At 33.0% G+C, this 23,618-nt stretch overlaps 4 protein-coding genes across 10 annotated transcripts in view; 2 read left to right on the forward strand and 2 right to left on the reverse strand.

The window, feature by feature from the left end:
* The window catches only part of LOC140964136 (protein LIGHT-DEPENDENT SHORT HYPOCOTYLS 10-like), a 2,820-nt gene extending 1,395 nt beyond the window's left edge, over positions 1-1,425 (forward strand). The window contains exon 2 of the mRNA XM_073423673.1: positions 1,318-1,425. The gene's annotated coding sequence lies outside the window, so the exon portion shown is untranslated. The remainder of the gene's footprint in view (positions 1-1,317) is intronic.
* Positions 1,426-3,645: 2,220 nt separating this feature from the next.
* Positions 3,646-12,038, reverse strand: LOC140964133 (probable LRR receptor-like serine/threonine-protein kinase At1g53440). Its single transcript, XM_073423670.1, has 24 exons — positions 11,584-12,038; positions 10,673-10,850; positions 10,283-10,354; positions 10,121-10,189; positions 9,930-10,001; positions 9,772-9,843; positions 9,555-9,626; positions 9,218-9,289; positions 9,041-9,112; positions 8,850-8,921; positions 8,665-8,736; positions 8,425-8,496; positions 8,231-8,296; positions 7,911-7,970; positions 7,749-7,787; positions 7,619-7,668; positions 7,175-7,539; positions 6,433-6,628; positions 6,217-6,351; positions 5,970-6,088; positions 5,572-5,782; positions 5,245-5,482; positions 4,836-4,986; positions 3,646-4,220 (listed from the first exon to the last, which is right to left on the reverse strand). The coding sequence occupies exons 1-24, from the start codon at positions 11,702-11,704 to the stop codon at positions 3,810-3,812; spliced, it is 3,057 nt and encodes a 1,018-aa protein (XP_073279771.1). The 5' UTR covers positions 11,705-12,038; the 3' UTR covers positions 3,646-3,809.
* Positions 12,039-16,481: 4,443 nt separating this feature from the next.
* LOC140965253 (B-box zinc finger protein 22-like) lies at positions 16,482-17,817 on the reverse strand. The gene is made up of 2 exons (XM_073425399.1): positions 17,330-17,817; positions 16,482-17,182 (listed from the first exon to the last, which is right to left on the reverse strand). The coding sequence occupies exons 1-2, from the start codon at positions 17,510-17,512 to the stop codon at positions 16,976-16,978; spliced, it is 390 nt and encodes a 129-aa protein (XP_073281500.1). The 5' UTR covers positions 17,513-17,817; the 3' UTR covers positions 16,482-16,975.
* Positions 17,818-19,247: 1,430 nt separating this feature from the next.
* Positions 19,248-23,374, forward strand: LOC140964181 (E3 ubiquitin-protein ligase CCNB1IP1 homolog). 7 transcript variants are annotated; one of them, XM_073423751.1, is made up of 8 exons: positions 19,248-19,478; positions 20,572-20,697; positions 20,798-20,870; positions 21,123-21,168; positions 21,313-21,343; positions 21,497-21,991; positions 22,333-22,609; positions 23,094-23,374. In XM_073423751.1, the coding sequence occupies exons 2-8, from the start codon at positions 20,628-20,630 to the stop codon at positions 23,098-23,100; spliced, it is 999 nt and encodes a 332-aa protein (XP_073279852.1). In that variant the 5' UTR covers positions 19,248-19,478; positions 20,572-20,627; the 3' UTR covers positions 23,101-23,374. The 7 variants fall into 7 exon arrangements, with proteins under 7 accessions (XP_073279852.1, XP_073279845.1, XP_073279846.1 ...); XM_073423744.1 differs by lacking the exon at positions 19,248-19,478 and adding an exon at positions 19,571-19,724; XM_073423749.1 differs by lacking the exon at positions 19,248-19,478 and having other exon boundaries at positions 19,826-20,697; positions 21,497-21,752; positions 21,828-21,991; positions 22,363-22,609.
* Positions 23,375-23,618: the final 244 nt, after the last annotated feature.

Below are 23,618 nucleotides of genomic sequence, written 5' to 3' on the forward strand. Positions count from 1 at the left end.
TTTCTTTTTTTTTTTCTGTTATTTCAATACGGATTAGTATAGTAATTGATGTCTTTTTCGTACCAAAAGCAACGTTAATTGTCATTTTGTCTCTTCTCTTCTCTACGAGATCATGATCAGATTTTGTGACGATTTCATTGGTGTGGACATGTTTTATTTTCAGTACGCGCGTACTGGGGTTGAATGCGTCCTTTATCTAGTAATTTCCTTTAATAAAAAAATAAATCATTAATTAATTTAATTATTCACATGTAAATTAGTAATTGAATTTTTAAAAAAAGAGGAAAATTTTAACTATACGTTGTCCTAATATTCAACTATCTAGTAATTTCCTTTAATAAAAAAATAAATATGCATTAATTAATTTAATTATTCACATGTAAATTAGTAATTGAATTTTTTAAAAAAGAGGAAAATTTTCAGTATTTTAGCCAGTAATAACTGTGCATGTGTTTGATGATTATTATTATTTAAATGAGGCTAATTAAAACACAGGGAGTGAACACATCAATGTGCATGTATTTTCATTTACCTTTCGTACAATATTTATTTTCTATTGGTGATCCCTAAAATTAATGCACCATATTGGGAGTGAAGCCTGTTATTTGTCTAGTTGTTGGCCTATTTAGGTGATTATTTCAAATGTTCTCTTTTTTAAAAAAAATTTAATTTTGATTTTTGATTAATTATTTGGTTTGTGTAGGCTTATAATTTATTAGAATAATTACTTAAGTTAAATAATTGTTGTTACTTTCAATATTTATAGTGTTCAATAGCCATTTTTTTTGAATTAGGGATTATATGATCATTTTAACTTGGATAAAAATTGAAATATTTTTTTGACTGGTTAAATTAATATAATATTGTGATAGTTATATGTTAGTGAATTTACCACAGTAAAAACTTTTCCAACATCAAATATTATACACAGGAAATAACACACCATGACCTCAAAATTCAAATTCTAACTAACTATGTAATTCGCAGACACTACCATTCGATAAATACAGAGTCTATTATGTACAAAATACATGCATTATTAGTGAGAGAAATAGGATAACATAACTCGAACCCAAATTATTTTTTTCTTTTTAACCTTTTTAGCTCCAAAAATAATAAATTGGACAAATCGATTTATAAAAATTTAAGATCTATAAGTATTCCCACGTCACACGAGTCTGGCCGGGATTTGAGAGAGCTTCAAGATCCTTAATTATGTAATATCTATAAAAAATGTTAAAAAACTTTTTAAGCACGTGTTGTTCATTATTGGCCAATTCCATTTTCTCGTAACATTAATTTTCTATTATTCATTAGGGGTCCCTGATAAAAATTCATATCCGCTCCTCTCCATCTGTTGTTTCTTGGACTTTGGCGTTTTAGGTACTACCTCCTCCGTCTTANATTTGGATAAATTTGATATTAGGAAATTTGATCCTGTTTATCCTCCATGAATATGATTTAAGTTCTTGCATTACAAATTATAATGCATCTATTTTAAATATATCGATAAAATTTTATTCAGTTGTTTTTGTCTGATCAAATTCATTTATCCAAACACGGACGAACTTGGTAAGGGATAAAACATTATAAATGGAAGGAATCGAATCAAGAAAAAAGAAGAAGAAGAAGGAACTAGAAATTAAAGAGTATTTCCCTTGGGCAAGCTAAGAATAATTGTAAAATGAAAGATCGTGTAGTAGGAAATTTATTGTATACCTCTTTTTGCATCCTCCCATGCCAGAGAACATTGGATACATAATAAATAAACTTATTTATTAGGATGCGCTGGACATGGCATCAACTGCGCTTTATATGTTGCGAATTAGCACACATGCCAAATCTTATATCTAAATTAAATTATTGTTTTTTTTTTTAAAAAAAAAGAGCTATATCATTACTATTGTCTAATAGATTTCGAACTAGGTTGATGTTGTGTACGTTTTAAACCATCGACTCCATCGACCAAACTTGGTAATTATTATTAACTATTAGTTTTAGCATACCATGCATGCTCCATTTTACAATTAGAAATGGTATAATTTTGACACCCATTTGTGTGAGTTTCCTAGCTTTGTAAGACATGTGATCAAGCAAAATTTAATGTCAACTTAGGCGTAGTAATGATGTTTAATAGAAAAAAACTAAGGTTCATACGAGATTAATAAGAAATTATTGTCGTATGATGTCAAAACTAAGCTCAAACACCTTCGATACATGGCGAAACTAGACTATCTGCATCAAGATTCGAGTTTAGTTAGTCACCATATATGTACCTGGGTATGGACAGCCTGTACATACAACAAAACTCCATCTTGGGCGACCAAATTTTCATTCTGAAGCTACCAAATTGGCATAACTCTCGACTTGGGTATCAAACTTCAAACTTCTCGCAACATCGAAGAAATGAGCCACTGCTTCCTCTGGGGTACCAACAAGAACACCGTGGCCAAGATTGAGAATATGGCCCTTCGTTCCTGCACCCTTTACAACCTTGACATTCCATACAAATCTTATCAGCTTTGCATGCAAGCTAGCAACAAAGTTTAAAGAAATCGAGCTCGATTTGTTGCATAAAGACCCTTCAGTCAACACAAATGCTGAGTCAATATTGTATGTCTCGGTAATGCTAAGGATGGGACTTGAGATACGAAAACACTTAACTTTTAAAAAAGCTACTTATTAAGTTAAAGTGCTTTTTAAGACAAAAGTAGAAGCAGTTTTATATCTGAGTTTGTTAGTAAAAAAAAAAACTTTTTATTTTAAAATAGAGCCTAAGCTGAAGAAGTCTAATTACATGTTCTTGGAAACAAGATTTAAGTTTTTATATTCGATGTTTAAATCAAAACAAAAAGGTCGAACCAAACATCAACTTTCAATCAGAAAGTGCTTTAGAAAAATAGATTTCTTTAACAATAATGCAAGATTTCTTTCAACTTCACCAGTCAAGGGAGGAAGAGGAGAAAATAGGTAGGCTGGGTCAACATTTCCTTGTATATATACTGATATCATTTCCTAGTCGTTTCCTTCCATCAGACATGTCTATGGTCCGTCCAGTCAAGCCCAATCACATCAACTCCAGTACCTGTCATCCGTTCAAGAAGCCCACCATTTTCATTGATATAGAGCACAAGTGGTGTTTGTGGGCACTTTTTCTTCACTATGCTTACTATCTGCACTAATAGAGAAAGGGGAAAGGAAGGAATTTGGTGCATGTATAACTCAAAGAGCTTTAAGCAATGGCAGCATCAAAAGACTAAAATTGATATCGGAACAGAGATAATAAACACGTTTATTTAAAGTTTTTTTTTTCAACTTTCAGGATTTTAACATTAAAATCACATTTAGAATAGAATGTATTTCAGATATTAAGACAAACAAATCATAAAAATGGAACAAAAAGTACTAAGTTCGACATCCTTAAGGACAATACAATATTCACTTAAAAAAATGAATATAAGATAATCTCATTCAATTAGTTTCTTTATCCTCTCATCTTCCAACTCTTTATCTTCATCAATGTGCTCTCTGAAAAATGTTGGACCTCTTCTATTTCGTTGTTCAACAAATTTAGCAAAATAGTGACGACGTGTTGCATTCTTTTATACGAGTTTTCGGTAAAATGACTTAAAGAAATCGTGGTAATATATTAGTAATCAATATTACAATTACAACTTGATAAGAAATTAACGTCATATGATGTCAAATACAACACAAGTAACATGACATGAAAAAAATGGAAAGATTTAACTTACATGACCTATAATTTGCAGCGCCAACCAAACCATTCAACGAAAAAAATACACATTTCAAATATCAGAAATAAGTCTGGCAGAAGAATGATCCTTGCTATCATAATCTAAACTATAAAGTGAGTTTGTGGAATCAGTCCATGGCCCATCCATTGAAACACCTCTCTGTTCTCTACCATCCACAGATATAGTTGACGCTCTCGTCTGGCTATCCTGTGACAATACCTCTAAAGCTTTGAATCTGACATCTGAATCCATTTGTCCACGCTTCACCAATGGTGCTTGAACCGGGATTTGGCCTTCGAGCATGCTCACCACGGAGGACATGGTTGGTCTCAGAGTTGGAGAAGGGTTGGCACACAAAAGTGCCAAGTTTAACGTCCTCAATGCTTCTTCTTTGGAGTAGTTTGATTCGAGACTTGGGTCCACTAGTTCTAAGAGATTTCCTTGCTCTTGTTGGACATAAGCCTAACATTTGAACAAATAGGTACTTATGTAAGAGAGAAATAAAAGGATTGTTGTCCATTTGAACTTTGAAGGTGATCTTGCATTATTGATGTAGAACGATACAAGTCTTTGACCAGCGTGTTAAAAAGTTTTTCAAATGTCATATTATCGGATGCTTAACTAATACCCGACCGTGTATAAGATGAACAGAACCACTAACTCATATTCATCCATCTACCGGTAAAGGTGACCTAGTGGCTAGTCTCCTTAACATGTAATTGTGTTACTTTTCTTATTTAATGGTGCAGACCCTATAAGAGACTCAGCATCTGAAAAAAAAATTGTATTTATCAAAGAAAGAGAGAATTCCCAACAATTATAGTTGAAGATGATACCATGTAAATACAAAAGAATAGAAATGTTGTCATTGCAACTAAGGGTTGAGCTTTTCTCTCGGTTCCGATACCAATTATGAAATAAAGATTTGTGGCATTATTAGAAGCTACAGTTTATAGTAATTTTAAAAATCAGACCTATATTTCTATTGTTGGCACGAATAACTACAAGATCAATTGTACTCCATACATAGTTTCAGCTAACTTAGAACAAGAAATCCAGTAAATGAACGAATCTTACCCAATCGAGAAGGAACACAAACTCCTCTTTTGGCCTGTAATTAGTGTTACTCTTGCCACTGACAATTTCTAGTGCAACTATCCCAAAACTGTAGACATCTGCTTTGTCTGTCAAATAGCCTCTCATTGCATACTCAGGAGCCATGTAACCTCTGAAAACACAACAAAAAAAAGTTACAACTCTTCATCTGAAACAAAGATCATTAGAAATCATGACTTCAAGTTTTCAAGTCATACGATCCAATGGCATAGCCAATTCTTCCAAAGATTCAAGAGAATCCCAGTTTTCCTCATGATTTGAAAGCTCACATTTTAAGTACAAGAGGTAACACCACCCACAAAAACTAATGCATAACTTTACAAGAATCATAATCATAAATCAAGAAAAGAATGAAGGGAAAATGACATACACTGTTCCAGCAATTCTTGTACTAATATGTGTGTTCTCTTCTTCATCAAGCTTAGCCAAACCAAAGTCGGATATCTTAGCATTTAGATCCTTATCCAGAAGAACATTCGTAGCCTTAATATCTCTATGGACGATTTTCAACCTTGATTCTTCGTGAAGATATGCTAGACCTCTAGCTATTCCTATGCATATCCTTTGTCTGGTGGGCCAGTTCAGGTTTAATAGTTGCTTCTCACTACCTAAATGAGGAAGCCAGGAGTAACAAGCCCAGCATGAGAAAAATTGTGGCAGATTTTAGAACGGTCAAGGGCTAGGGAAGCATATTTACCAAAAAGTGCTCGAGCAAGACAGTTGTTTTCGAGGTACTCATATATTAGTAGCAGTTGGTTTCCTTCTATGCAGCACCCAAAGAGCCTGACAAGGTTGGGGTGTAGAAGAGCAGAAATCATTCCTATTTCATTCACAAACTCCCGGTTTCCTTGCTTAGACTTGGAGGAGAGCTGCTTAACTGCGATAACCGTACCATCGGAAAGTACACCCTAAAATAGAGAGAATGATTTCATAAAAACTTACATGCCATATTGCCAGAAAATCAAATAGGAAAATAAGCTTTAGGCTTTACCATAATCCTATGTTCCATAACTTTTTAAATAAACTTCAGGAATAAATAGAGCTTGGTTTGGATAAAAAGGGAGTGAAAGAAGGTAGAAGTTTACGCCAACATACCTTGTAGACAGGACCAAATCCTCCTTCGCCTATCTTGTTAGCATTATCAAAGTTGTTTGTAGCAGCTTTTATCTGTCTGAGAGAAAAATATCCAGTCTGTAGATCGAGTGCTTTAAGTTCTGTACCGAGAAGATTATAGTATATTTAGTCAGTCACCAAAGTCTAAGTTTCTTTCACAGCTGATTAAACAAAAAACGATTGAACCAATTCGAAGTAGGATAAATTCACAGAAGCTGGAAAATTTTACCGTTTTCTTGAGCATCTTTTCCTCCGAAACACCCTTTCTTCCAGAGAACAAATAAAACCAACAACACAACTGCACAAGAGGAAATGACAATCCCAGCAATAGCTCCCACTGAAAGCCCTGTACTGACATCAAAATCTGCAAAAAAAGGTGTCTTGTCATGAGGCAGTCGAGAAGAATGCCAATTTGGGAAGAAAATAATTGTGGATAATATCTTACTTGGTGTCACTGCGATTGCAGATATTAAGGGCCCGTATACACCTCTGTCGGGAATGGCAGTGGTTCCCTTCCCAGTCCAGTACAAGTGGATCTCTAGAGTGCTACCGTTAACAAGGGCATTAAAATCCTTGTATATTCCTTTTCTAACACCCTTAGCTTCTTTTGCAATATCAAAGTCCGTCAAAACCACATTCCCCTGCAAAGGAATTCCAATTAATATTGAATGATAATCAAATATCAATATATCTAATGCAGATAAAGTGCTCTAATTGTCGTCTATACTAATTATTCATGGTGTGCACATTGTAGGTCAAGTAACAAGAGAAGGAATAAATTATAACATCCAGTGTCTGCCATCATACAAAAAACTACAGCTCATGGTAATACTACAAGTGCCACATTTCTACCGATGTGTCATGCAGGCAAACACACAGGGTACACGGGATCAATTGATGCTACCCGACAACAACCTTCATTTGAATGATTGTGCTACCTTGCGACTGATTGAGATTGAACGCATAACTTTGGATTTGTAGTAATTTTAGGATTGAGCAATTACTAGTTTACCGATACATATAACTAAAGGTAACTAAATGACAAAAATTTGTTAACCTTACAACCACCCAAACATCACATTTCTGTTGCTATGTAATATAATTAGCACAGTGGGGAAAGTTGATACTATAAATCAAAAAATGCAAAGAAGAATCATATGCCAAGTATCCTTCATGGATCCACTTACTTGGATAGCTACATCAAATACCCTTCTTCCGAGGCTGCTAAATGTGTTGTCATCAGAATACATTATTTCAGCAAAATGAAGACGCACTTTGTAGCTACCTTGGCGCAAGCAAAGTCCATAAAATTTGAGTGAAGAAGGTGAAAGACGAGCAGTCTGGTAAATTTCGGCATCTGTTGTTGCCATGGAAGAATAACTTGCTGCAATAAAACTAGCACGATCATTATTCATGAACGTCCCTGTGCTGCTATAAGCCCATCTGTCATTGGATTCAAAATGTGAAGGGCCATTAGGGCTCGTGTTCTCGTCATATTCATCGCCTTCATAGCTGGTCCTTCCTCCTCCACAATTTATGAACAATGAATGACCTGTAGGTATAGAAAAGGATGATTACGCATGTTTATAGTCACATATTAATCAAAGATCTCAAGTAGAAGAAATCGTTACGATTGGCATTTCTAGAGCAAGGGAGATCCGGCTTCAAACACCAAGATATTCTGTCAACATAAGAAGTGCGAAAGATAAGGAGGATTTAAACTAAAAAATAAAACTCTTGAAGGAAGATACAAGAACTCACGTTTCGCTAGCTGAAGTCGAATGACTGGCAGCTAAGTTCCTGTGAGAGTGCAAGCATATTGAAGTAAAGATTCAAAAATGGATTAATGTAGAGAAATTTCACATTATTTTTATCATCAATATCGTATCTCATAAAAAAAAGCATCTACAGAGAGAAACATACACATTGTTGAACTGGCAGCCACTTGAACGTGCTTGTGTGAAATTGTTGTATGATACATCCCTGCAACAAGTTAAGGCACATTGGTCATAAATCCATCGTGTTAGTTCCTTTTTTCCTTCTTTATATTACTCGAGGTGTAAAAGCTAATGTGTACACATAAAAGTCTAAAAAGCACTGGATGATAAATATAACTCAAGAGATCGCCCGACTCAGTTAAAAAAGGGAGCGGGACAGCAAGAATAAATTCATGGTAATAAGTAATGTTACATTAGCATCAAATTTTTAATAATATGATAGTCAAAGCAGGAATAAATGCTTACATATTCTGTTTGCTGTCCAAAATCCAACTATGTATCTCTCCATTCAGCGAGTTATGACCCAAAAACCTATGAACAGAACTTAAAATCATAATTTGTTGATGAAACTATCACTGGAGTTTTTAACATAGTCTATCAAGAAAGAGATTCATGAGAACCATCCACGCTGATCCATATTTAATGAACACGATACTTACAGGTTAACCAGTTTACTTAGCCCCCCAAGTCCATTCGGTACTTGACCATTTAACAAGTTGAAAGTCAGGTCTCTGCAAAGAAATAAACCGAATATAAGCCTAGCAAAGTATCTCCAGAAAAAGAAGGCAAACATAACAAAATAATCTTATTTGAAAAACATTAGAGAATACACGCTGCTTAATTTCGACAAGTTCTTGTGCCGGTTCCACATGGAAACATAAGAGAGAGATGTGACTTACAATGTTTTTAGATTGCTCATGTCTGCCAAGTACTCTGGAATAGGACCAGTAATTGAGCAATTTCTTAATATCCTGCATCAAGTGATTTTATAACATTACTATATCCACAGAAGATTCTCTCTAAATGGACATAGGACATCACATTTCCTGAAAAAAGCAAGAAAATAAAAGAATAAGATACTCACAATTCCGACATGGATTGCATGTCTTGCAAATTGGGGAAAGTCATGCTCATTCCCTTGAGATCAGTTATCCTCCTGACAAAAGGAACAACAATAGCAGAAACCGATGAGCTAATAAATTTGACGTCCCTTCATTTGGTTGAAAAATTACATGAAATTGTACAGGTTTTTGGTAAATGATTATTATAACTTACAACTCCGTCAAGTTTTTCAATTGAGATATTGTAGCAGGTATAGGACCCTCCATTCCCGTACCTTGCAAATCTCTACAAGAATTAAATTAGACTTGTAATAAAGATATTATTAACACGTGTTACTGTTCACGATAATGAAGGAAGCATGACAATCACTGATATAACTCAGATACTCACAGTCTAATAAGTTTGGTCCAGTTTCCTATAAAATCAGGTATCTTTCCAGATAAACTGCTCCCATCGATTCTACTGAAAACCATGTAATGAAAGTTTCAGATACACGTATAGGTTTCGAAGAAAAGTTCGGTGCAATCCTAGCTCAGGTCGTGATGACTCCATGAAAAAAACAGAAATCTAAAATTTGAGGATCATGTCCACTAAGTGTCTGATTTAAAGTAAAAGACGAAGCACGTATTCTTATGGTTTCTGGCCAATGGCCTTACAACCATGTAGCTCAATGCCTCATAGCCAATTCTTGTGGCTGAATCCAGTGCACTCAAAAATCATCACTTACAAATTTGTCAAGTTCCTTAGATTTCCATATGTTTCCGGTATAGTCCCCGTGAAGTTGTTTGCAGAAAACAAGCTGCAATAGAAATTTTCAACATAAGAGGCCGGCTTATATTCAAAACAAGCAAAGGATTCAAGAAAGAAGCAAAAAGAATAAAAAGCAGACCCAAGACTAGACGGTTTAAATTACAGAATCAATCTTAATTATGACAAATTCTTACATTCTCTTCAAATTGATTAAACTTCCAATGTTTGTGGGAAGATTTCCTCCAAGCAGATTATCTTCCAAAACCCTGGAGAAGAGGTAACAATGTGCAATCAAATACAAATTTATATACTTGCACGTTTAAACTACTACACCATACTATTCATAACTTACAGGTCTTCAAGTGAGGTAATGTTGCCAATTTCCTCCGGAATTGAACCACTTATACGGTTTCCAAGCATCGACCTATAATAATTATAGAAAGATGTGTATAGCCAATAGGTATCTTACAATCTACTATCTAGGCTATAGCTTCCACTATTTCATTTTTTTCTTTTCTGCAAGGCGGAGAAGATGTAACTTACAGAGTAGTTAAACGAAGTTGCCCAAAACTAGCCGGGATTGTTCCATTGATGTAATTTCGAGTGAGATCTCTGGAACAATAAAGAAGTGAGATATAAGTCTTCTTTCACAATGCATTTGCATTACAGCAATCGAATGGCCTGAAAATAGAAGTTTCTCCTTACATTTCTCGGAGATAAGTTAGATTTGCAAATTCCACAGGTAATGTTCCGGTCAAGTTGAGACCCTTCAACTGGCTGTAAGTGCAAAACAAAGATTTGGATTTGAAATTCAAATAATGAGAATTTCGCATAAGGATTCCACAACTTAAAACATGAGTCAGGTATGCATACTACACAATTATCTAACATATCGAAGATTATAATCATAATATTTATGGCTTTGATTGAACAAACATACAAACTAAAAACCTTGAGCTCTAGAATGCCGAGTCAATTTAAGAAAACATTCACTCGCTTATGGACTCAAGTCACTTCTTAACTGATAAAGCTGACCCATTATCTGATCCGTTGTAACATAAGCAAATGTCGGTCAGTATGAAATCTAAAGCTTACATGTTAGTGACATGGCATGTAGTGTTATTATCGAAAGAACAGTCACATGCCACACCGCTGTATATGTTGGTGGGCACATATGTCACGTTAAATCCATTGCTAGCCTCAGTACAAGAGCTTCGACTGACATTCCAGTACGTGTTGTGTAGTTTTGAAGATATTGTTTGAAGAATTCGCACTGTAAATAACAGAGTTAACCACAAAGTTACGAGTTAATTGATGAGCATGTCAAACAGAACTCATTTGTAAACGCATACTTGCGCATGAATTTACAAGAAGAACTCTGGAAATTATCATCCAATGAAATGGCATCTCGGAGATCACAAAAAGAGGCCCAAACCGGATTCATGACAAGAATTAGAAAAATTCACAAGCATCCCACAAAGTAATTGATGTATCAATAATTCATCGAGGATCTTATTCTTTACTACTGACACAACCGATAAAAGCAAGAAATTTAAACTTTATACTCTGTAATTTGCTCTTGGCTTCGGTGAGTCTAAACGTTTCATGAAACCAATAATTTGACGAGAAAATAATCACTTATTTTCTATAATTGCTGTGTGATTACAATCATTTAATTCATCCTTACGATGCTATGAAATTCAGAAAACCAAGAAACGCCTCTATTATCATATAAACTAGCTGTGGATGTACGTACACCAGTCATATATTGCTAAGAATTAACTGTATACACGTACTTATCAATCCTATACACAGTCTCCTAAAACAAACAGCACGCAAGAATTAAAAACTACAAAATTCGTGAATGAGTAAAGTCCAAAAAATCCATTAACACCCGGTTTCGTCCGTCAGGAACAGTTCTTAGACTGTAAAGTTAAATGAACAACAAATTCATGCACAACTTCGCTAAAAAAAAAGGATTTTTGTTAGCATTTTAAACAGTGTACCTTCATCTTCAGGCAGAAGTTGAGCAACAGATGTCAAAACAAACGATGCACAAAAACTGACGAAAAAGATTCTCAACAAATCTGCCTTCTTACAGACACTTTTCCTAAGAAAAATACCCATAAAAAAGTATTGAATGGGATAAATTCACACTAGAAATCCCGTCTCCCGAGTCCCGACCACCTTAAACTGCCTTTTTATATGTATGTATACGTATAAAATCCTGCTTTTGTATGTGCTTTCTAATTATATGCAAGCAAACCTGCATCAAAATGAGTTAGAATAATGAAGTAATAGGTAGTTAAAATTGATGGCTGGCGGGAGAATAGAATATTGAAGCAGTTGAAAAGTCGAGAAAGAAGATGGTGTGAAGGAAAGAGTTTGAAGGGGTCAAAATTCAAGGTAGATGGCCGCAAAAAGCAATCATTAAAATATCTTGTCGGGGGATGGATACTCAGCGGGATGATTCGTTATACGTCGATTTAGTTCCTAAAATTTTTAAAATTGCCTGAAACAATTCGAACACTTAAATCTCACGTGTTTTTATTATTTTATCAAATAATTTAGGTTTTAATTTTATGGCACAATAAACGTCAACTTTTAAACACGAAGACAAACACGAACACGACAGACTACGTATATAACCATTAAAAATTAAATCATCATTCTGCATGCATTTTCAGTCGGATACAAGTCACTGTATTTTGGGAGATTTTGTCGATCATGATTATGTTAATATAAAGTTCATAAGCTGCAGAATTTGACAATCCATATACTTCTGTTTCATATTATATTTTAAAAAAAATATGTTACAAAGCCAATTCAAGGGGCGTATTTTTAAAAAATAAATAGTCGAGGACAGATGATATTTTGTTTAGTTCTAATATGAACCACTCGTTTTTTGTCGATATTTCTTCTTATCCAGTTTTTTAATTTTCCTGGCCGGCTGGTTTCTTCCTTTTTTTTTCCCTTTATTATTGTCTTTTTTAGGGAAGCTTTTTGCATTTTTAAAGCATCCATTGAATGGTGTTTGTTCAAATTAAATAATTTTTTAATGAATGCTTTATGGAAAAAAGTATCGCACAAAAAAAATTATAAATAATTACTTAATATCGTACAATTAAAATTTTATAAATAAGACAAAAACTTGTGTGAGACGGTCTCACGAGTCGTAATTTGTGAGATGGATCTCTTATTTGGGTCATCCATGAAAATGTATTACTTTTTTATGTTAAGATGATTACTTTTTATTGTGAATATCGGTAGGATTGACCCGTCTCACAGATAAAAATTCGTGAGATCGTCTCACAAGAGACCTACTCCATAAATAATTGCTTAACATTCCTAAATGAGAAATTATATATATATATATATGTATATATATATATATATATATGTGTGTGTGTTTGCTTAATACTCTATTTTATCAAATTTCAATTTTAATATTGAGTCTTTTGTCATTTGGCATGATTGATGTCACATCAACGTCACTTCAAAAAAATTACAAAAATTACCAATGAAAAACTACGTGGAAAAAAGTGTCAAATCAACCCAAAAAAACGAATATATCAGAGAATGTGAACAAATTTGATAACATAAATCACACGGTCAAATAAACAATATAAAAAATTTAATTTTCCCTATTAAAATAAAATATGAATTCACATACTTTTGAATGTGTGATTTGAATTTTGATTTTAATACAGAGAAAACAACAATCCGACCGTAAGATTAATAAAATATATATATAATTTATTCTCTTATCCAGTCGTTCGTAACTTCGCATGCACCTAGCTATTACTTATTTATTGATAATTTCCTTCAATTCAATTTAGGAGTTGGATACGAGCAATGACACGACGTATTCAAGAAAGCGAAATGTGACTGAAATAAATAAATCATGTGTAAATGATCCCTTTGACGTTCACAATACAATAAAAATATGAATAAGGAAATGAAGTTGATTTCTGAAAAATTATGTAAAGAAGATTAAATATTTGCACTTAATTGACGGCACTGGGTAGAAATATTTGAATCGGAAAAGAGATTTGATTTAAATAGTGGATTTGAAATAATACCAATTTTAGGTGTGAATGAATTTGTGTAATACGTAAACTTGATATACTAAGAGACTATAACAATTTTATCATTGGAAATATTGTGAAAAAAATACAAGGGTGTGTGTGTGTGTGTGTGTGAAGTCTAATTTTATATTTATAGTCATAACCGTTCTATTTTATANTTTAAATTATTAAATTAATAAATATATTCAAATTTTAAATATTATTATATAAAAATTATTTATATATGACAAAAACTTGTGTGAGACGGTCTCACGGCTCATATTTTGTGAGACATATATCTTATTTGGGTCATCTATGAAAAAGTATTATTTTTTATACTAAGAGTATTACTTTTTATTGTGATATCGGTAGGGTTAACTCGTCTCACAGATAAAGATTCGTGAAGTCGTCTCACAAGAAACCTACTAATATATTATTTGATATAACACTTAAATGAGGATAACAGTTGAATTGACTTTTTTATCTTGGTTGAGTGAAATTATTACTAATAAAAAAATATCTAAAAAATCATATGTTATTTTGACTATCAAAATTTAAGACAACAAATTTTTTTTCAAAAAATCACATTTTTGTCATTTATTAGATGAATAATTTTTATTAATTTTTTTTTATTATTTCAAAAGATGTTAAAAAATATTTATATTGACATTTTAATTAAAATACATAATAATAATAATAATAATAATAATAACAACAACAACAACAATAATTTGTGGACATTAAATGTATCAAAATTCACGTCGACACTCTTTTAAAAAGTTATAAAACATAATATTATATAAAAAAAATTAAATTTTTTTAATATGATAGAGAGTGATGAACTAAATAAATAAAAGTAATACAAAACTCAAAATCATAACTGAAATTAAATAAGATAATATAACAGTGTAGAAATTTTAATGTAATTTATATTTTTAACAGACATCAAATTCAAATTTGAAATTTTTTAAAAAATTAAATACTTCACATCAATTACATATTTATTTGTTATTTTTTTAAAATATTTAAAACGATAGGTGAATAAATTAATATTAATAAATATTTCTTTTAATGGTATTTTTTTTTATCAAAAACCTTTTAAATATGAAAAAAACTTTGTTTTTATATACATTGATAAACTAATTCAATGGATATAATTAATTAATATATGATTGAACGATGACGCGGTTCTTCGACTTCTTGTCCGGTCAATTCAAAATACAAGGAAACCATCAAAATTAATTCTCAATTAACCCACGCAAGTGGGCTCATGTTCGAATGACCATTAGAGTTCTCTATTCCAAATGGAAACCCATAAAATTGTAAAGTAAGTTTCATGAATTTACGTCTATGAGATAGGTCGATGGATATCTGTAAAATATGTCGAATATCGACTTGATCTATATTTACAATGAAAAATAATATTTATTATACATAAAATATTTTTCATTAGTCGGGCTAGATCAGATATATGTCTCACAAAATTAACTCGCGAGACGTTATCATCAGAGTTTTTCTGATATAATGCAATTGAATTATCAAAAGTGAAAAAATATAATTTTTTAACAGTGTTGTTTTGATTTGCGACTTGATTGGCAAAATAACTCTCAAAACATTGTTTTCTTTTAAAAAAATATATTCAAAACCTTTTCTTTTATAAAAAAATCTGGATAATCGCTACTTAAATAGAAAGGGCCGAAATCACACGGAAATGTCTACTGCGCCATCGAGTTTGACCGCATGCACGGACGTACGGCATGAATAATTGGTTTAAATAAAAAAATTCCAATTGGAAATATTTAGACAGATCAAATCAATCTTTGAATTTTATTAAGTGGGCATGATACTAGCAAAATAGATTAAAATCGTAATAAAATTTAAGTGGAAACTGATTTTAAAATTCAAGCCAATATATTTGGCTTAGTTCATATAAATCATATTATCCATTTATTGTAATTTGAATTAATTTTTATTGCACAACTATAATAAACCAAACTATATATAATTATAATGATTTAATTATAATTTAATTTAAAGTAAGTTAAATTTTTTAAAAAATATTTAAAATAAGCCATATGATAATATATAACATAAACTAAACATTGTCCGTAATACAACGAAAATATATCAATAATATAAAATTAGTGGGACTTTGATATGGTAAAGAGCATGTTTGATAGTTATGATGAAATCAGTGAGATAAAGTTGATAACATCGTTTAATGTTGATGTCAATGTCAATAACTTCATTTATATTCATACGATGATGAAATGATGTTGTAAAAATGATGTTGAAATATGTGTTTTTTTATTTAATTCAATAATTTTATATTTAAAAAAATTAAAACATAATNAGGATTGGTGTTTCATCTGAATACAAATTAGAGGCTTAAATAAAATAACAAAAATGGTTCTAACGCAATTTAGATTTCTCAACCTAACGCAATCAAGAAACTTATAAAATAGTATTAAAAAATAACAAAATATGAGCAAATCATTAGAGTGGAAAAATTGTTAAACTTGTGCTGCATCATCAGGTTTAGCAGCCATTTCATCCAATTTTTAATAAGTTTGCAAGTAAAGCTTGTAAGACGAGGACAGGTCGCCGATCAGATTTCAAGAACCAGACACGTCAAGAAACCTTAATAATTTGTCGTAGTTTTACAGATTGATTAAAAATAGACCCAAAATTAATTTACTTCACCAAACATGCATGTGAGTCGTAAGAATAGAAAATAAAGGGAAACTATCACTAATATTGAAGGTGGCAAGATTGTTTGGGAAACTATCACTAATATTGTGTCGACTTAACATTGAGTTAGCATTGAAAAGCTAGATTTCCATACTCTTGTGTTTATAATAACCAATGCTTCACTCAAAATGATAATACCAAGACCAATGATGAGGTAGAAATCATCAATATGGAAAAAACAGAAACATGATCTCCATTCTCTGTGATTCAAAGGCATGGACACATGCTCAGTCGGCAATGAATTTTGACGATGATGGGCAGCTGAAGCTGGACAACAAAATTGTTATAATTTTTTTTTTTTTTGAAAATAAACATAATGTTGAATATCATTTTTTTTGGAGGGGCCAATGGCCCTTCTTCGCCCTCCTGCAGGCGTTTGTACGACTCGAGATCATACCTTAGATGAACCACTATCCACGAGATTTTGATTCTGATTGAAGTCACCAAGTCCAATAAATTCATCCAACTGCCAAGGAGAAACGCTTTCAGTTGCAGAACCTCCAGGAAAAGGAGGCTTTGAAGATGAAGCGTCCCTGCCCACGCTATCTTGGACCGTTATGGTTCTCTTGGGAAGAGAAAATTATAAGTCAGATACTTTCTCGTGTGATTTAGTCTTAACAAAAGAGGGTAATGGATCATGTTCAATAGCTTCAATGCCTACTTTAACTCCAGTAAGTAAAAATCTCTGATGTTTTGATACGAAGGAATTCACTGTGTGTGTGGCAAGATCACATTTTCTGCAAAATAAAGCTCGGTCCTCCAGGCAAAAGAAATAGCCAATCGTTTCCTGCACAACATAAAAAGCAAAAGCATCGAGACCTACTCATACAGGAAAATTAAAATCTAACGTAGGTAGATCTCGAACTGAAGTACGAACAAAACTTGATTATTACATGGTACCAAATACAGGGTAAGAAACAAAGTACGAACAAACCTGGCAAATGTCACACTTGGGCATCTGTGTCTGTGAGCTAGAAAGTAGAACCCTCTGGTGCTTACTAACAAGCTTGTTTGCTGTGTGCACTTTCTCATCGCAAGCCCAACACAGCGCAGCATCATCTGCACAGCAGAAAACGGCCGCCTCCGCTGCCTCGCACACGCTACACTGTATCTTCATCCTACCTTCGGCTCAGTTCACCAATCTTAACACCTAAAAAATTACTATACCCACAAAACTCGACTCCGAAACTTCAAGAACCAGACAAAAGAATCAGATGATCCATGCGAACAACTTTATTCATAGGGAAGCAGAGGCGGTGGTATGAGCTTTTAACGAAAGACAGAAAGCATGTGGAGATTCAAGGGAGTTCAGGAATGCACCATATTGATTGTAGGGTCTTATCTTGAAGTAATTACTACGATTCTTAAGGCGGTTACACGGCGGTAGGGGGAGGGAAGCGAGGCGTCACGCGGGTGGGTGGTGGTAGCGCCTGGGATGGGATACCTTCACCGCGAAGAACTGTGCTCTATTTATATAGACCAGTGTCTTAATATTAAATATAATATTTGAATAATATCATAATTTAAAATATTGAAATCTAAAGAAAATTATAATATGTAAGACAATTTTTAGAGCAAAAACATAGTGTCTTTTTTTCCCGAATGAGGAAGATTTTTTGTATAGTTATAGATATATGGATGATTTGACGTTTTCCCTTAAAATTTTGACTTCTTTAACTTAACAATTTATTATTAATTTTCACGGTACGTGACTATTCGATCTGATACCCATCAAGAACTCTTCAACTCAAATGCATACAATTTGGGTTACACTAAGTTTTTTTTGTGAGACGGTCTCACGAATTTTTATTTGTGAGACGGGTCAATTCTATCGATATTCATTCACAATAAAAGTAATATTTTTAGCATAAAAAGTAATATTTTTAGCATAAAAAGTAATACTTTTTCGTGGATAACCCAAATAAGAATCCGACCCACAAAATTGATATGTGATACCATCTTACAAAAGTTTTTGTGTTTGGATTTTAATAATAAGGCGAACTTCTTTTATTTTTAGAATACATATAGATGTATACATAAGCCAAATATTCATTCTCACATAGAATCCATAAAATCCAATGAATTAAAAAATATTTTCTCAAAAAAATAGTATTTGGTTACAAAAGTTTTTTCAAAAAAACACTTAAAAATGTTTTTTTTCAGAAATTACAATTTTTAGTTTTTGGTTTCTGCTTCTATTTAAAAATAAAAATAAAACAATTTTTCATATTTATATAAATATAAAATTGTTCCTAATGAACTTATTTAAAATAGTGTTTACAAATTATTATAGATTTTTCCTTTACAAATTTTCAATAATAGTTTTTTTAAAACTTTTACAAATACTATTTAATTATTTTTTAAGGTACAAGTTTATATCCAAACTTACATCTAGAGTAATTCTTTTTATATGTAACTTCTTAATTTCATCACCTTTTAAATGAATATACTTTCTCGTATAAAAATGATTGTAAACAATATTTGCAAAATCTTTGATTTTATTGGGAGAATTTTGAGAGATAAGTTTTGAAGAAATATTTTGAGATAATGTTTTCTAAAAAAGAACATATGTTTTTTTTTATTTATTTTGAAATATAAACTACACGTCAAAAAAAACATTAAAAATTTTCAAGAAAAACACTTTAAAATTGCATATTTCGGATCAAAACATTATGTAATAATCAAATTTTATTTAGAGAATGATGAAAATTTTAATTAACATTAATTATATCAGAAGATGAGAAAATATTAAAATATTTATTTTAATAAATAAGTAATAGATTTTATTTTTATTTGGATAAAATTCTGAATTTGCATGGCGTCCAATAGACAACCGGGGCTCCGAGATTCTGACAGTCGGGTCTATTAAAACGATCTCTTACTTTCCCGCCATTATACTACCAAAAACACAAAGCTCGATGATCGATGCAAACTTGCGGAGAACAAATCAAATAAACCCCGTCCAATGCTACTTTTCGTATAATTTTTTGGAAAATTTAGGTTCAACTCGTTCTTCGTATTCCACTTATTCAGTTGATGCGCTTGGAATTAACCTTTTTTCTGGATAGAAAGGAGATTTTCAGGTACGAAACTTGTTTTCAACTTTAATATTATTGATATTCTGGAATAGTGGGAATAGCATTGAATTAGTTCGTTGTTGGCTATATTTTCATTTTTCAAAAAAAAAATTTGGAGTTTTGGCTGAACACTTGCGTGACAAATATCGAAATGGGAGTTCTTGTGATTTTTGTATTATTGTTAGAGAATTAAGATGCGAAGAATTATTCGGCTTCTAGATTATCCGTGGCTTTGTATCATCTGAAGAGACAGTATGAAATTTCACCTAACTCAGCTCAATTCAACTTAATCTCTTGATTTTGTAATTTTTAAGCTCTGGTTTCTGATTCTGTTCATTAGATCTCGGTGATCGGGAATATGCGGTCTGGCAGCTTATTTAAATATCGTTATTGAAATGAAAAATTCAATTGTTGTAAACATGGTATGTATAAGTAGTTTGATTGTAGCTCTACTGATGATACGGCGTTCCTTCGTCTAACTGTAGAATTGATGACTTATCACCAGTTCACCAGGATGGCCATACTATAAATACAAAATTGTTTTCGAGAGGATCAGTACGATGGTCTTGTTTTGCTTGAGATAGTCGATAATCAACTTTATCTTTGAAAAACATTTAGCTTGATTAATGGAATGCAAATCAGAAGTGATAATCAGTCTAGTAATAACTGTTGTGAGGTTTCCTCCACCTGCACTTGATATACAACATATCATTGACTATAATTCATATTCGTAGTAGAGTTCCAAATGGATTGCTGAAACATTTGGAGTGATGGAGGACCCCAATGTTTAGTAAACTGTTTATTATACAAGATAAGGGACAGTGGAAATTTGAAGATACCAATTTTTTAGTCATTTTATAATGGTGTGCGCCACTTGGAGAGCTAAAATGCAGTTGGTCAGTGACTCACTGGGATGGATTTTGTGGGTTCATACTAGTACTTTCTGATTGGACCCTGATTAGGTTAGAAACTAAGGCATAAATCTTACTCTGCTTTTCGAGGCATATGTACATTTTTGGATTTTTGGTTGCAGAAAAATGTTAAGCATGATGTGGTAGCATCTCAAGAACTATAAATAAATTGCATGTTTTTTTGTCAGACTACAAAATTTCAGTGCATTGCCAAGTGAATGTTAATATTGTTACTTGAGGCAAAATGAGGTGCAATTCTTGCTGGAGAGAATTGGAAGGACGAGCAATTACCACCACCTGTGGTCACCTTTTATGTATCCAAATTCTTGAAAAATATTCAGTATCAATTGCTATAATTCCTGGAAAATCTTGATGACTGGTGAATCTATAAGATTTCCTTAATAACCTCAAAAGGCCCTGAAGACGCCAATAAGATTCTCAGCAGTGATGGTGCCTGCCCCATATGTGATCAAGTGCTCTCCAAAAGGTGTGTTGAAAATTCTTATATGGTTTATCACCGGCCCATTAATTATCAAAGAACTGCTGAGATAGACTTCATGAACAGTGAGAAAGTATGAAACACAATTTTTTTAGGAAATGGCATGTATCGCAATAACCCTGGTACAAATCGCAGTGTTTTCTTTCTCTTATGTGATTGATTCATTTCAAGAATAAATAGTAGTAGTCTGATTCACAATTAAGATCTAACATGCTTTTGACATGTCATTTTGCTTGTCAGTCTTATGAAGCCTGTGGATATCAGTCCTAACGATGAATGGGTAAATGTAAGAAATGGCTCTCAAACAACTACGTTATCCCTCTTCTTAAATTACTCTCCATGCCTCTCAACTTAGCTTCTCCTCTCAGATTCTGTTACATCTAAAGTTTCATCATTATCCTCTTAAATGATATTCTACTTTCTCCTGCAGATGGTCATGGCTGGAATATCCCCTCAAATATGTATCCTAAACAATGTGATTCATATAAACAACTCTAAATTTACGACTACTAGGTTATTTTTTTTTCATGTGAAAATTATGCAATAGCCTTAATTTTTATGCTCAATTTCTCAAAACTACATATCGGACCTATTATTTTCCTGAACTCTCTCAGTAATGAAGAGCGCATATAGAAGTGTAATGTTTTATATTGGACAAAGGGACTTGGAGATGCAATTTAAGATGAACAAAGTAGTTGCCCAATGCCGCCAGAAATGTGAGACAATGCAAGAGAAGTTCACAGAGAAACTGGAACAGATACACAGTGCATACCAAAAAATGACCAAAAGGTGCCAAATGATGGAGCAAGAGATGGAGAACTTGTCCAAAGATAAGCAGGAGCTTCAAGAAAAATTTTCAGAGAAATGCAGGTTGAGTCCTATCTTGGTTCCTCTCAGTTATTCTCTCTATACTGTACATTGTTGTGCTGACTGGAACACTGCCAGGCAGAAGAGAAAACTCGATGAAATGTATGATCAAGCCAGAAGTGAAATCGAGTCCATAAAGAGATCAGCAATTCAGCCTGCAAACCATTACTTCTCTAGACCAGGGCCTGATTTATTCTCAAATCAGGCTGCTAGGATGGATAACAGAGATCCCATCATGAAAGGTAATATATTAACTTTAACACATCCTCAATTGCTGACAAGTCAGTTGAGCTTGAAAATTACTGTATTTCACGAAGTGCAAACTAATAAGAAAGTTGAGTTTGACGTCATTAAAATTTAGAAATTTGATTTTTTTTTTTCCATTTGCCTGGACGATTAGCTTTTCACTCCTCCATGCCTGTTTTGCTTATCATCCATAAAGGTTTATATATAATCACATATTGTTTGAGAAATTTTTGAATCTATACTACAATGATGGTAGCTCATGTAGGTGATAGTGTGACAGTTAAATCGATGAATGTCATATTCTTTCAAAATATACCAGTTGACTTATCTATTGCAGACTGGTCGATTTTCACTCCTGACACTCCAGGGCCAAGGGAGGACATGTGGGCAGGGAGACAGAACAGTTCTGGTTCTACATTTGACATCTCTGGTGGCTCACCTGCAAAACAGACGGGGGTTCCAATTGATACAGGAAACAGAATGTCGAGTGCTCACCCTTCTTTTGGCATTGGGAGTGGAACTGGAGCCAGCAATCCCTCGATGACTCTAAGAAACCTTGTACTTTCACCGCTAAAACGACCACAGCTCTCTCGCAGCCGACCTCAATTATTCACGTAAGACCCTATCTATTACATTGCTTAAAGGAAAAATAGCATTTTTCGGTCTTGGAAGCTAGAATTTTGGTCCATTATTTGCGCTATTTTTAGTTCCAGATTTGATCCTTGAAATGAGAAATGTGTACATGGTTCCTGATTTCTCTGAAGATTTAAATCGAGTATTCTCTCTGATTGTTGGTTTTGTTCAAGTCTATTTATAACTTTGAGATCGGAACATCATAAAGATTTTTACTGTCACATATGAAGACCTGAGTGGAATTTTGCTAAAGAATTAAAGTTTAAATTGGTAAATGGCAGTCTAATTCGGATATAATTGGTTTTAATCTATTTGAATGTGTGCCAAGTCGTGGATTCGGACTCAATTTTCTAAATTGAAAATAATCCAAAATGGACAAAACTTGCAAATAACTAAAATGATAATAGTTTGCTTTGTATCATCATTTCTTTGTCTTAGATTATCAGAAAATTCCTTCTTTTCCAGGCTGTAGATTGGAGAGGTCTGCCGTTCCAGTCCCAAGTAGTAAGGTCCCGCCTTATACTCCTCTATGTTTAACTTGTCAGAGAAAAATGCACATAAAATTTTCTGGTCGTGGATTAGTTGTTTCTCTCTTCTTTCTTACTATTTTACAGCTACTGTTACCTCACCTTGTCTGCATGAATACACTCATTTTCATTCGAGAATGTTCTTCTAGTGCTGAATGAATCGATAATTTTAAGGAGGGATTGATAAACTGAACACGAGGGATGATACATAGTTTTATATTGAGCAAAGTTTATTGTTGACTGGATTGCCTGCCTTATGTTTTATTGGGCAGCTGCAACCTAAGCTATAACCATTAAAAATTTGTTAAGAACACACTAATCAGTTTGCGGTTTACATTCTACACTTCCTCGTATAAAATATATGTTGAGTATGAGTCTTAAAAATTTAGGTATCCACGAGAATTAGGCACATCCTTCGGGAGGATTTAGCAACTGATTAATTGCCCCCAAGAATACGTTTCTC

Source organism: Primulina huaijiensis, chromosome 18 (genome assembly GCF_012295235.1).
Source record: "Primulina huaijiensis isolate GDHJ02 chromosome 18, ASM1229523v2, whole genome shotgun sequence".
NCBI classification, from domain to species: Eukaryota; Viridiplantae; Streptophyta; class Magnoliopsida; order Lamiales; family Gesneriaceae; genus Primulina; species Primulina huaijiensis.